General features: G+C 41.5%; 1 protein-coding gene across 7 annotated transcripts in view; it reads left to right on the forward strand.

The window, feature by feature from the left end:
* zmp:0000001200 (dedicator of cytokinesis protein 9) overlaps positions 1-14,959 on the forward strand; it is an 80,088-nt gene that overhangs the window by 37,466 nt on the left and 27,663 nt on the right. For all 7 annotated transcript variants that reach the window (XM_041950853.1, XM_041950857.1, XM_041950855.1 and 4 more), the window contains exons 3-8: positions 4,059-4,148; positions 7,201-7,283; positions 8,354-8,423; positions 10,453-10,548; positions 10,898-11,032; positions 14,636-14,810. In XM_041950853.1, coding sequence (XP_041806787.1) covers positions 4,059-4,148; positions 7,201-7,283; positions 8,354-8,423; positions 10,453-10,548; positions 10,898-11,032; positions 14,636-14,810 — 649 coding nt within the window. The remainder of the gene's footprint in view (positions 1-4,058; positions 4,149-7,200; positions 7,284-8,353; positions 8,424-10,452; positions 10,549-10,897; positions 11,033-14,635; positions 14,811-14,959) is intronic.

Genomic DNA, 14,959 nt, shown 5'->3' on the forward strand with positions numbered 1-14,959 from the left:
ATTTCAGAGGATACCCTTTAGTCAAACAGCAACACAATGTAAGATAATCTTATTGTGTGAGTTGGTAGCTTATGAAAAACAGCTTTTTTTACATGATAGCACTTGAATGCACCAGATGGATAGACTTTTGCAGATGCATATGAGTGATATTAATTCATCTACAGAATGTATATGGGATGGTCTTTTGTGTCAGGTGTGAGCCACTAAAACCAGTATCTGTGAGTTTGGCCCTGTGTGAAGCCGGAGGTTGTTGCAGTTTCCAAAGGCCCGGCAGCTGGGGGCTCAGTGACAGCGGGCCAGCCTTGACTTTGTCTTCTCTTGTGTCTTGCTCCTCCAGCCTGCTGCTATGAACATAACATACCAGCACATACAAACACTACGTTGTCAGGGGCTGACAGGTGATTCTGGCTGAGGAAAAAAAAAAAGGGCGCACAATGATTGAGCCTAACATCTGTTTCGACCTCTGCAGGCTCTTGTTTTAATCAGCTTCTATGTCGAGGCCCTTTCAGTGTTCGGTGCTTTTAGTGACAGGAGGTACAACCAGAGTGTGTTCATACAGAAACCTCGACATGCTTACAGAGCTGGCTGGTGATAAATCCAGGCCAAAACAGGCAGAAAGAGTTCCTCTGTCTGTGTTGTTATTTTTGTATAAATCCTGTTTTTGGCTGTTCCTCTGTAATAGAAACCACTATCAGGTCTCTACCTTATCTTATCCCCACTGGCACATCAAAAGTCATGCGTTGGTGCTCGGCTTTTGTGAGCCAGCGTTTGTATCATCTCCATCTGGTTTTGATCTGGAAGCTATTGGCACAGGGCAGTCCTGTGTAGGTTTCTGTGCGCTCTGTCTAAGAGATTTCTGGAGAAATTTGTCAAAGATTACTGGGGGGGGCTTCCTTCCCTCTTTTCCTCAGTTTTAAATGGTGAGGCTGGAAATGTTGTGTGTTTTTGTTATTGTCAAATAATCCCATAAAAACACCAAAACCAACGTGTTGGTTTGGTTTTCGATACTTGCCAACTTCCCTCCCCCATCTGTGGCACCCAGCTCAAAGATCCATTCGTTCCTGTTGAGGATGGATGGATGTTTTTAAAAGCAGGTCAAAAAAATGTATCAATCTTTTCTTTTTTCTTTTGTGAAGCACTTAGCGATATAAGTAAACTTATTATTATTACTATTATTGTTATTAAATACAGTATCTGCAAAACTTTTGGCATTCACATTAACCACAGCTGCACTGTTTAGTGCTAATTAGCAAATTTTAGCAAACATGCTAAACTAAAATGGTCAACGTTTAAATATTACTGTGAGAATGTTAGCGTGGTGATGTTAGCATTTAGCTCAAAGCTCAAAAACTCATAGTACTGGAAAAAAAAAGGCTAAATAGTTCTGTGATAATCAGGACACTGTACTCTTTAGCAAACACCGGTCTGTGGTACAGATGAATGAGATACATCGTGGCTGACAATACTTGTTAGTTGGAGAAATAAATTGCTGGTTTTGGGCTTTTCATGGGATTTGTTGACAATAAGAAACTATAGAATGTCAGCCCCCTATTATCCTGAATTTCAGAAATACGAGGCCAGTGCTGACGTGGTAATGGTCCGAGGCACACTCGGTTCAGGTTCGGCTGAGGAAGGACAATTATTTTCCAAATAAAACGTTGATGGACTCCTGCTGAGTGCAGCTTTATCGCGTGCTAATTTGGGACTCATTTCACCTGAGAATCCCAAAGTTCTCCCTTGCGACTTTTAGCCCAATTAAATGCTTCCTGTTGCCCACTTCCTGGCTCCCTCTTACCTCCATGCCTGTTTATTTCTGCTGCTTGGATTGCAAAGATTATATCTCCTGTGCAGGAAACCTGGCTAGCAGAGAGGAAGGGGGGACTTCAGGTCCACAAATACGAGCTCGGTATGGAATTTGTCGTAGTTAATGTAGCAGCGCTCATTCAATTCAAGGTGAATCAGAGGAACAATTATTATCATGATTGACAGGCGGCCAATTCTTTACCCTCTCTACCTTTAAACAATTTTTCGATGGTCAATATAATTTGTGATTATTTTTCTGTCATCAAATATAGATTAATCTTCCAGTTGTTTCAGCCCTTTATTACAGTAAAGAAGAATCACTCCATGGTGTTAAGATGGCAAAACATTACCTCAATTATATATTTTTAAATGTGTTCTGATGAAAGGGAAGCATTTTATTCATAAAGAAAGCTAGACATTTGAAAAAAAATTCATTCCATCAATGTGATGCTTTCAGGAAATCATTCTATTGAATTGTATATATATGAAATATGTGTGTTTGCAATGTTGAACACATTTGACTGATTTATTCAATGTGACCTAAACTCGACCCTCTTTTCTTCATTAGATACAAACACTATGTGGTCAGAATGGTTTCATTTGGTTCAATCCACAGTAAATTGGACTGTGAAATAATGACATGGAACATATTTCTGCTCAAAGCTCTTTTCATTTAAATGAAATGTGTTGGGGAAAGATAATCGAGGTTTTGTCTGCACTAACACAGCTGACGAGCATTTGACTCTCACAAAAGGTCGAATTCAGTCGCTTCCTTTTAACTCAGTCAGCTGAACTGTTATCGCTTAATGGTTGTATTCATATTTCACTCTTGCTCGCAGGGATTATGTGTGGTCAAATGCACTTTATTGTTGCATTTCAGAACTAATCCTCCTGCTGAGACCTGTTGGTGATGTTGTTGGACGTAGCAGACTTTTACTTAGGGCAAGTTTATACTGCTCCAGCTTTCACACTGCTGAAAAAAAACACTTAAACTGACCTAATACTTAAAATACTTATTAACATACTTCATTCCACCACCTCCTTCACAGCTTCTGGAGCCCTGTAGTAGGAGTTTTAATGAATCTGAGTCAAGAAAGGAAATGTGAAGTTTGTTAGTGTTTGGATATATTATTTGCCAGAATTTGTTTCTCCATCAGCCCCATGAGGGAAGCTCTGTGTCTGTTTCTTATTCTCTAAATCAAGAGTTCAAATATTGGAAGAGAGTTTCAAAACATGTCTCTCAACAATTACTATCATAAGGGAATAAGATAAATAAGATACCAAAATTCACATCCAACTCTAAAAAGTTAAGTTGGGTTGCATTTACAACTGGTGTGAATTTCTTATAATCTCTATTAAAAATTATGGCGAGCACTGTAGCAGAATTGGTCCTGTCTATCAGTCAGGCATGTAATTGTTCAAGGTCGTTCACAACTATTGGATGGATTGCCATGCAGTTTGATGCAGGTATTCATGCATCCCTCAGGATCAACTGTAATAATTTAGTTATATTCTCATTTATTCAACTAGCGCCATCATCAGGGCAAAACTTTAAACTGTCCAATGCTTTGATAAACCAATGCTTTGGAGTGGCAAATGTTAGCATGCTAATATGCTAAACAAAGATGGTGAACACAGTAAACATTATACCTGTTATACATCAGATCACTAGGGTTGTCACTTTGAGCACGTTAGCATGCTGACATTAGCATTTCTCTCAAAGCACATCCGTGTACAGCCTTACAGAGCAGCTAGGGTGTCTGTCGACGCTTAGTCGATATATATATGTATGAATGACTACTCAGACAGCAGAGCCTTCACTTTTGTTCTGCTGTGGGACAGCTGTGTGGCTGCAGTGCACAGTGAACCTGTTGGTCGTTAGTGAACGGCCTAAACGAGGCATTAGCGGTGCTGAGATGCTGATTACTCGGAGTGCGTCTGTACAACAGTGGCAGAGAGCCAGACTCAGGGTGTGTCTGCGGGTCCTGGAGCTGAAAGCATCCTGCCTCCCTCACATACCGCCCCCACTGAATCTTCAAAAAGACACCAGTCCTTTCTCAAACAGAATAATATTTAATAGAGCAAACCCGAGGAACTGTGTCCAGCTGAGACCACAACTGTAAAACTGGGTAAAGGTGTCCAGCTTGAGCAACGTCTTCCATGTTCTGCTTCAATTTCACTTTTACTGTGTTGTGTTCCTCGTAATTACCCTTTTCTGGTTCTCTTGGTGAATAAAATATTTCTTTGTTTTGCAGATTTCAACTTTGAGGCGGCAAGGGAGGACACTCTACCCTACAGTGCCTGAAAATGCAGAGAGAGAGGCCCAGAGTCTGTTTGTCCAAGAGGTAAGACCCTGACAGCATATCCTCTTCATCTGAGCAGTGGCATCCTACATAAACACACAGCTTTCTGCCAAAGTAAAAACATTTTGGGCTGTTTCGCATAAGAGATTTCTGTATTTGTGTTTTTGTCTGGGCTTTTCTGACTGGTTTGAAGAGTAGGGTTGTGCAACTGTCTCCCCCAGCCACCCACTCCCACTCAGTTGATCTTTGGAGCAAATAATGAAAAAAATATAACAAAAATCACCCAAATATCGTCCAGAAAAACAACAGGCAGTGTGAGTCTATTCCATACATTCCCCTGGTCATAGAGGAGATGGCTTGTTGGGACAAAAAAAGTGATGTCATGTATTTAATGCACCAATCAGGATTTAGCAACATTATAATCAAAATCTGATACTACCAATGGCAGTCAAATTGGATCAAACCACACCCACTCCTGATTTATTTATATATATATATATATATATATATATATATATATATATATAATGATGTTGATGATGTTGAGAAAATGCTGCACAAGACATTTACAACTTTAAAAAGCTGAGATATGTGTACTCTCCTCAGTAGCATGCCATAGCCTCAACAAACTGGAACAAGTGGATAAAGACTGCTGTGCAAATGTTGTTAACAAAAGCTAAATAAAGACATTCACTTCAGCATACATTTAAGGGAAATATTGGGAGTATTCGGGAGCAATAATCCCACAGAACTGAACAATTAGGAAAAGTTAGCAGCTTTATAGAAACTAAAGGTAAAGTCAAATTTGTGTAATCTTTATGATTACAAGAGAAACGTTTGTGCAGCATGCACACAGTAAATAATATCACAAAATAGTTGTTATGCGCAGGACATTAAATAAAACCTTATCACTGCTTACACACATAGAGACAGTTTAATTAATTGCAGAACATGAAAAAACCTGGTGGCAGCAGGTGCAAAGAGGTTAGGGAGTGGTTTCGGGAAGTATGTCACCTGTCTGTAATGCACACAGAGACGTCGCTGCAGAATAGTGACGCTGATGTGATTCGTTAACCAATTTGTGACCTTATATTAGCAGCAAGGTACACAGCACATGACAGCATATCAGGAAGTAGCCTCTAGAAACTGCTGCGCAAATGGCATCTGGGCTCATTACAGATTACTGGAAGCTGCTGGACTGTTTGTACTGTATTTCCTCAATAATGTCTATTTATGCCAGCGGACGTAGGAGTGATAAAGTGCAATTAATTTCCACTATCCACAAGTATATCAAACATCTGGTTATTTTCCGTCAGTGCTGGTTTATAGTGCTGTCTGTCTGTGCTTGAACATATCTGCTATCAAATGTTTCGGCTTACATGCTGCAAGTTGTCAGCATCCTCAAAAACCCACACTGAAGTGCCTGAAATGTGATTGTTTGGTAATTTAATTGCAGTGGGAGTGAAAAAAATGCTTGTTGTGAATCATTTCCAGTTGGTGCAGATAAAATTATGATTTACGGCTTCAAGAGGGGAGATGTAGTTTCCTCTCAAAGCCGCGCTGGCTTTCCATCCGGCCCATGCTCACTGGTTTTACTGTCGTTTTAAGCCAGAGACCAACTGGCTGCCGACAGTTCACCTCCAGGTCAGAGGTCAGTGTTTAGGGAGCCTCGTCTGAAGTCATAATGACACTAAAACTCACGGTCATGTGTCGTGTGACATCAGCAGGACAGCTGTGTGGACCAGCCCAGCAGGAGCCTCTCTGTTTCCGATCACGCTCCTGATCAGGTTGCATCTCGACTCCCTGACGGAGCAGTTCTTGTAAACGGCACGTATTTCTGCAGAATAGATACCAGCGAGCTGCTCCTATCTGACTTTAACAATGAACAGATGTCTCTCTATCTCTGCGTCTCCCTTTCCAGAGAGATAGAGATACACTCCCTCCCCGTTTGTACTGGTGGGTGGTTAGACTGAGTGTGAACACTCCTTTTTCCTGAAGGATTTCACAGCAAAGAGGCTTTAGATGTTGCTCAAAACAACCATCATATTGTGGTCGTGCTTTCTTAGAATTCATAAAAGCATCTGTAAGAAAACCTTTTGTCTGCCACTGCATCAGAACAATACAACATTTCTTTACATGTCAAAGACTGTTTATAGGTCTTGGAGGAAACTGTGCGAATGTGAAAAAAGGGCCTATAAAGCCTTCTGCGTGCGAAAGTGACATCACTTGAGGCAATTTTTCACCATCGGTTGGTTGAAAATGGGAAGAAAAAAATTTTGGGATGTGTAGTTACAAAGACGTTATCTAACCAGACTGCTGTAGCCCGCTCCTCATCTCTGCTTGAAGATAGCGGCTCGCAGCTACATCACATATCCTAAGACTGAGTGGCATTATGGGTAATGTAGGCATTGGGTTTTGACAAAGAAGAAGAATGCATGGAACAAAAAAGACAAGACGTCTGGTTCTGCTGCATTGATCTTGATCACTTTTTGTCCATTGTGACTTTTTTTCTAATGCTGTTGGAGGCTAACACTAAATCATTTTAAGGTGTCAGTATGCTTTAACGGAAATGCTGGTCAGATAGCCGTATAGCATCTGAAACCCTCTCCCGCCACAAAATTCCGACACTGGAATCAAGAGGCCTCCTCCTGACCATTTCACTAACTTTCCCAAACCGACAATCCCACAGTTATGCCTGTTTCATGCAGCTGTGAGATAGTAAGCAGATTTTTTTTTTCATCTTTTACTCTTCATAACTACTTCTGTTTCTTTTTGAGTCTACAACCCTGTGGAGAACCATGAATGCCTTCAAGGAAACATTGTCTGAAAGTGTGCAACGTTGTATTTAAGCTATTGCTGCTTCTCATCCGGCGCAGCGACCGCAAGCTTCTCGTTCCACCTTCCTGTTTGACCATTCTGAACGTTTATAAACACTCGTGCCTCCAGACAAACAACGCGGCTTACGCGGCTTGGCTCCTTTGAAGCATACTGATACCTTAACACAGCCCCTAAAGTAGTACTGCATTGTTTGCAGCACTGACTCACTGTACAGTATGTTATAGTGGTCTGTAATTTGCTTCCATTGTCTTCTCAGTGCATTAAGACCTACAAGTCTGACTGGCATGTCGTCAACTACAAGTATGAGGACTATTCTGGAGACTTTCGACAGCTTCCAAAGTAAGTCTATAGTTAAAAACCTTGACTCTACTGTGCACTATATTCACAGAGGTAATGTGGTTGTCTGCCAAGACATTCTTACAACGGGCAAGTAAGAACAGCTACTGTATATAATATGTGCATGCCAGAGGTTTCAAACTGAAAGACACACACACTCACACGCAGTCTTTTGTGTGACAAGCTGTCACGTTTTTCTTTCCTGCTTCTGACAAAATGTTGAGACAAAATGACGAGGAAACATACAAATAATTCTTATTTCCTTGCAACAGAAGAGTGTTTCCTATTTACGGTGCGCAGGATTATTCCCAACTGCAGCCAGTGTGGAAACCACCCTCATTGTCTGGAGATTGTGTCATCAGCTCCGGCCTCTTCCCTAAAGAATATCTGTTTTACTGTCAATATGTTAGAAAATGAGTCGACAATGACCTTGCGACTTTCACACCATCACCGCTGCCAAAGGTTCTGTCACTTTACTGAATCTGGGGAAGTTAAAACAATACGCTGTGACGCCCATCGCCTGTTAAAAACCTTGCACTGTTCTCGGCTGAAGTGATTCTTACCTTTGGCACACGTTTATTTTCCAGCAGGCAGTATACAACGTGTCCCTGTGAGCAGCGCCGCTTTTCAACACTCCTGGAATTTGCATTTGCCCCAATGTCGCTCTCTCAAGATGGCTGCAAATATGCAAAATTACTTATTTTTAGGAAATGACAAAAAGGAAAAAATTGCTGAATCTCAGTCACACCACTTGAGAGCACATGTGCTAGAAAGATTTGCAACTTGAAAGTGCTAAAATTTGAATTCGTAGCAGCACAATGTACCTAAATATCAAAAGTTAATGTGTTCATTGAGAAGAATCCCTTTCCAAAGTGGTAAACTGAGCTTGTATGTTTAACTCACAAAATTACATTAAATATCATTAAGATATACTAAAAGCTGTCAGATAAATGTATTGGAGTTTAAAAAAAAATTACTTGTAGTAATCTGTTGTACTTGGTGAGGATGCTTTGTGTTGTTTCTGGTTAATGCACACTATAGGTGCCTCTTAATGAGAGTCGTTTCTCTTACAGCAAAGTGTCCAGGCCTGATAAACTGGCTGTCCATGTGTTTGAGGTGGATGAGGATGTTGACAAAGATGAGGTGAGTCTCTGTCTAATGTGTCACTAGTCGTTCAAATCCAATCAATAGCTCAGAGTAGTGAACAACATATATTGGCTTTGTGTTTAAAGCAAATTTCCTGTTTCTAGACTGCATTTGTACTCAGGATTATTTACTTTATTAAAAACTTAATGTGTCTAATTCCAGTCATCCGTTTTGCCTTTCCCATTTTCATTATAGCTGTTTAAGAGATAAAAGGCATTTTTGTGTCTAGTTGCTGAGTTTAATGGAAAGAATTAAGTGTGATTAGACTTGAAGAGTTTTGCTGGCGCACAGTTAAATTTTTAAGCAACATTTGGATCTTTTCATCTTGGTCTAATTCATAGATGACGGAGTGGGTGGGTGTTTTTGTGCGGACTATTTGTTGTCTTTGGAGCGGCCTCGTAGAAGTGCACAACACAGAGGCTCATAAGTCACCTGACAGACACCCAGATGTGATGGGAGTCTTCAAAGCTGTGGCTGAAACATTATTTAACATGTTCGGAGGTCACGCTGCCTCAGAAGACGCATGATGACGATCCTGACCTCCTCTCCTCACATGACATGTTAAACTGCGGCTCCTATAGGCAACAAAATGTCCTTTAATATTCGCTTACACACGGGACCTGAAAGCCACAATGTGTCTCTTTTCCCTTTAACTGTGTCTTAGTTAATGCAAATGTGATTGAGGGAAGTACAGACTGACCCAGGGTCAGAGTCTGTCCTGCTCACCCTTAAATGTGACAGACACAACAAATGACCAGATCCAAATCGCTCTTCATTCAGTCTCTCTGTGGCCACAAGGTTTGTTTTAAACAGGCAGGCTGCTTGTGCAGATGGGAGGTAATGATTTGAACACTTCTCTGAAATCCCCAGAATAAATCCTCCTTTTTTTGTGATGGTGTGTTTTGGACCGCATGCAACATTGGTTGTGTGATTTGGTTCACCTTCTCCTCTTCTTCTGCGGTTTAGTCCGACCACTCTTTAGCTGATCTTTTTGAAGCTATCCTTCAGAAAGAATGAACCCAGCAATTTGTCTGCCTCTCTGGAGACTGTTGAACGCTGTCTAGACACTGACGAGGAGAAGCAGGTACTGAACCTCTCCAGATGCTTTTCAGATCACTCCATGAGGCGCTTTGAAAATATTATGATTCCTGCCAGCACTTTCTGAAAAGCCCCTTTGGCTTTATTAGACTGAGAGAAGAAGAAGGAGCAGAAGAAGAAGAATAGGTGCTGGCCCAGGATGAAGACATCTTGAAAGGCCATTCAGTCTTCTCATTGTGTGAAATTGTCAGGGATAAAGGGCCTGCAGGCTTTCAACATCAGGAAGCGTACCATAAATGACGCGCCTTCTCTTTCACACAGGGCTGATCTAAACCAGGACAGCTCTGTAGAGTTTGTCCTCGTCTCTTCTTCCTTCATTACTCCCCTAATTGGTTTATTTATACAGGTCATGATAGCCGGTGGATCATGGTCGCTCTGTGTTTGGTCGTATGTGATCTCACCTATTAAGCGCGAGGTGATCGGGACCATGTGTCATGGATCTGCTGTGAAGATGGAGATATTTATTGTGTTTAACGGTCATAGTTTGTTTAATGTTCCCCGGCCTGCTTGTTTGGACTGAGACCGACCTACATCATGTTGAGCTCTGTGTCATCTCAGACTGCAACATCAAAGGTTTTCTGCGCCGTGAGGCGAGGCTTTGGCAGCGTGTGTGAAAAGCACAGTGGTGATACGTTATCATGATATGATGATCCAACAGGGAAATATCCAAATTAAGTCCTGTTGAGTCGTCTTTCAGAAAAATCTGCAAATGCTTTTTAATATATAGATGTTTTCTCCGTTTATTTTCCCAATTTCCTGGAAACAGGTGAAAATGATACCCCGTTTTTTAAATATTGCAGCTTGTTTCAAGATGAAAAAACGCGAAACAGTTTCACCTGATTTGATAATTTGTGAGCATGCTACAGTATATGGAAAACTGAGATTTGCAGTGTGTGTATTAAACTATCTGATGTCTTGTCTCCTGCAGGATACGGCCTCCCTGGGATCCCAGAAAGGAGGGATTTCCAAACATGGCTGGCTGTATAAAGGCAACATGAACAGTGCCATCAGCGTCACTATGAGGGTAAGACAGCGGTGATGGGCACACTTAGAACTGAAAGCCAATTCATTGATTGCTTAATCAGGCATAAATACAAGCAAACATTGTATTTACCATCAGTTTGTTACCGTTGTGTGGAGTGAAGTCATTTTCCATTGCAAATATTCCCCTGAGGTCAAGTCAAATAAATTTGTTTATGTTGCCCATAACGACAAGTTTACATCAAAGTGCTGTACATGCTACAATACCCTCTATCCTTGCTGTATCCATCCATTCCTTTATTATGGATGGTTTAGGTTTATCTTCTTTTTACAATAAAAAACTAAAACAGCGTGTTTTCTTTGTTGAATGTTATCTCTTCTTTTTGTTTCAGTCGTTCAAGAGGAGATATTTCCATCTTACCCAGCTCGGGGACGGCTCTTACAATCTGAACTTCTACAAGGATGAGAAGATCTCCAAAGAGCCCAAAGGAACCATTTTCTTGGACTCCTGTATGGGTGTGGTTCAGGTACGCCCTAAGATATTCCAGTCATCCCTGTCTCGAAGGCGGTGATTGTTGAACTGCAATGACCCTTGATGACCTGTTACCTGCTTTGCCAAAAGGGATATCCCTGCTGGCGCCGTGGCAGCGCCGGGTGCGACCTGGCCCCTTGTTGAAATTAAAATGACATTTCCCAGGAAGAGAATGAGGATATGGACATGGCAGCTTCCTCTCCACAATTCTCTTCTCTGTCAGTGTGCTTTCCAACATGCAGGGTAAAACATAAGCTAGAACAGGCAACATTTCAACACAAATTTCTCTGAAATTGATGGAGTGCTGCTGGAAAGTATCTGTGAGACCCTCTCTTGTTCATTTCCCTGAAACCTGAGCTCTCTCCTCCCCAAGGTCATGCTTTACTGCTGACTCTCAGCTGGTGAAACAAGGTGAATACTGAGGTCTCACTTCCGTGCACTTTCCATCCGCCTCGCAATCAATGCCACGTGCAAGCATCTGAACATAGGCCAAGACTCGCTGGACGCATTATCATCTGTCTATCATCTCACTCGATGGAAAGAACCTGATTTTACTGATGTGGCAGCCAGCTGGCATTGATCAGATATTTACTGCCGAATAGGGTCGAGCGTTTTTCCAGGACTGGCTGATTCCTATCGTGTGGAGGGGGAGAGTTATCAGCCTCGACCATAGAAGCGGGAGAGGGGTGCACATGTTATTTGAATGCTTTTAAGATTTTTGGAGGATTCATCAGTGCAGGTTGTGGCGTTCGCGCCGTCCCCCGAGTTCTCTGAACCTCCACACCACCCAGCATTCAACCGCAGACCTTTATTCTGTTACATTCCTCAGTGGTGGGAGAAGTGAAGTAAGAATGCATCTCCTGGTTCAGTCCAGTCTGGCGAGAAACATGCACAGATTATATTGCACATTGTTCAAGATAAACAGTTTTTAACAAAATGCCACAAAATTCAGAATGTTTTTCTTCTGATCTACTGTTTATTTATATCACAAGACCATCCCTTTAACCTCATTCAAACATGTTTGAAAAATATTTGTTTTCTTAAACAATTGCAATTTATGTAATATATTTTTTTTTTCATTATTTTTTCCAGTATACTAATTAACAATATAAGGATTATAAACACACCAAAAAAGAAAAAAATACTTGTTTTTCATAGTTTTTTAACATTTAAGATTCTCAGTAATTAACTGTAACCTCCTGAGAACCACCAAGTGTTACATACTGTAGTACACTGAATGAATAATAGATCAACTGTGTAGACACACAGAAAACATGAGTACATGTACAGTTCATACAAAGCCTGGGTTGATGCTGTGGTGACCAGTCGACCAGCCTGCACTTTAACTGCCAACAACATGTGCAACTAAATATCACAACAGGAGTCCAGTTGACACTGGGTACTACAATCCTGATTCTAGAGAAATTGGGACGCTGTGTAAAACATAAATAAAACAGAATATGATCATTTTCTCATCCTTTTTGACATATACTCAATTGAAAACAGAACAAAGACAATATATTTAATGTTTGACCTCATCAACTTTGTTGATTTTTGTAAATATCTGCTTATTCTGAATTTGATGCAGCAACACGTTTCAAACAAGTTGGGACAGGAGCAACAAAAGACTGGGAAAGTTGTGGAATGATCCAAAAACACCTGTTTGGATCATTCCACAGGTAAACAGGTTGATCAGTAACAGGTGATAGTATCATGATTGGGTAAGGAAGGAGCATCCCAGAAAGGCTTAGTCGTTCACAAGCAAAGATGGAATGAGTTCAAATTCCTGCCATTTAGATTTTACAAATCTGGAATAACCCAGTTGAATTTGTAACTGATATCTCATACACAGTGAGCTAACAAACTGATTTTAGATTATTTCTCTGTCCCTGGCTGAGATCCCTTTGTTTGATGCTTTTATAAAGTCCAGACCAGTGTTACGCCCCATTCTAATTAAGTGAGAATATGTCAAGTTAATTAGATGCTCTCAAATTACATTGCGATTTAGCTGGTTATATGCTGATTATTACACAGAGCCTCATGAGTAAACCATTCTGTCGGTGATTAACCAGCTGCTAACGGGCGCGACTGTAATTCAGTAGCTTTGCGCAGCCCCTCGTTTACCATATATAGTTGAGGAATTTTCTGCTCCGTTGCAAGAAGAAGCAAAGACCACGTGACTCGAACTCGACCAGCAGAAATTGCTCTATGAGTGCAACTGCAGATGTTTGCCTCTGCAGCTGTAATGGCGTGTGGAGTGACATCATGCCGAGCCTCGAGCTGCTCCTGCGCTTTGTTAAGATGCCAGCATACGCTCGAGCACACCAAGGACCTGCCACATGTTAATTAGGTGAACGGCGGTCCCTGTGTGTGACTGGAAGGATTATTTCCTCTTTTCTTTTCTACTCATTCACTGTCATCAAAAAATACAGGAGAAAAACAATGGAGTTGGTAAAATTGAAGTAAAAAGTGAAAGTGAAAAAAAGTTTAGAAGAATTATAAAAGATGCTTTTGTCCACTCATTTCCCTGAGGATGTGTGCAGCTGGGTTGTCTAGAAAATTGAGGCCTCCTGCCTATCAGATGATTAAGTCTGTTTATCAAGACTCCCAATTTTTATTTCCCCTCTCCATGTTTACTCAGCCAGTCTACCGATAATGGCTCTCCCTCCCAGTCGCTCCCACTCCGCTTGTTTCAACATTGCAGGCAAGCTCTGGTGATAACCACAGCATGACGATCCACCGACTGCTGGCAATAATGACATGACTTCCCTATTCTGCTACAGAAATGCCGCTTGAGTTCTTCGTTAAAAAGTTTAACCAACAGCAGAGCGGCTTTGTCCTGGACGCGCTGCAGCTGAATCAGCGGTTATAGGCTCTGAATGGGCTTTGATGGAGAAATGATCCCAAAATAGGAAAGTGACATCACGGAGGTCGTAGCTCGGCCCTGCAGATCGGGCTCGTTTTCTCTTGACTTCACCCAGCAGCTCCATCCCGCTTCAGACGGCCTCCGCTGCGGGCCTGGCAGAGCCGCAGGCTTTGTTACGCAGATGGAAACACTCGACCCCTCCCTAGCTCACATTGTCCATGTGCTTTATGTGGCAGTTAAATTAAGTCTGGGTTTAACTCTCTTTCAAAAACAGTGACTCACACTTTGTAGATTTTTGGAGCTAAATAGTGTCATCGTAAGTCCAACACATTGTGATTGGATGTTTACTTTGCGTACACGAGGAGGTGTGAGTGAGGCTGGAATTAAAGGGAAAACAGGTTCTGATTGAGATCATAAAACTAAGAATCTGCTGCCTTCTGGTGAGCTGGCAGTCGTTCGCTGTTGGCTTTGGACAGTGAGATGAGACATTCCTCCAGCCCTGCCATGTCCACAGTTGGCTATTTGGTTTTGAAATGTGAAAAACTAAACTTAGTCAATCAATTGTTCAATATCAAACACCAACATACTTTGCAAACATGAGAGCTCCCCCTTTTCAGTAACAAAAAGTCTTTGTTCTGCTCTTGAATTATTTCTTATCTTCCAAGTTTATATAATTCTTTTTTTTTCTCCCCTCTTTTGTCGTCTTTTCTCTTATCTAATCTCCTCCCGCAGAACAACAAGGTCCGGCGGTTTGCTTTCGAGCTGAAGATGCAGGATAAGAGCACCTACCTGCTGGCCTCGGACAGCGAGGGAGAGATGGAGGACTGGATCAACACGCTCAACAAGATCCTGCACAGCAGCTTCGAGATTGCCATGCAGGAGAAGAGGAACGGAGACGTTCATGATGGTGTGTGTTTTTCCAGCGGCTGAAGGAACGCGAGCGATGAAGTGGAATATTGTTTCGTATTAGTCAAAAAATATGATCCAGCTTCTTGATGAGACATTTTATGCTTTTCACAGTCTTGTAGAAACATGAAGAAATCTGTTTTGCACACA

Source organism: Chelmon rostratus, chromosome 13, assembly GCF_017976325.1.
Source record: "Chelmon rostratus isolate fCheRos1 chromosome 13, fCheRos1.pri, whole genome shotgun sequence".
Lineage (NCBI taxonomy): Eukaryota > Metazoa > Chordata > Actinopteri > Chaetodontiformes > Chaetodontidae > Chelmon > Chelmon rostratus.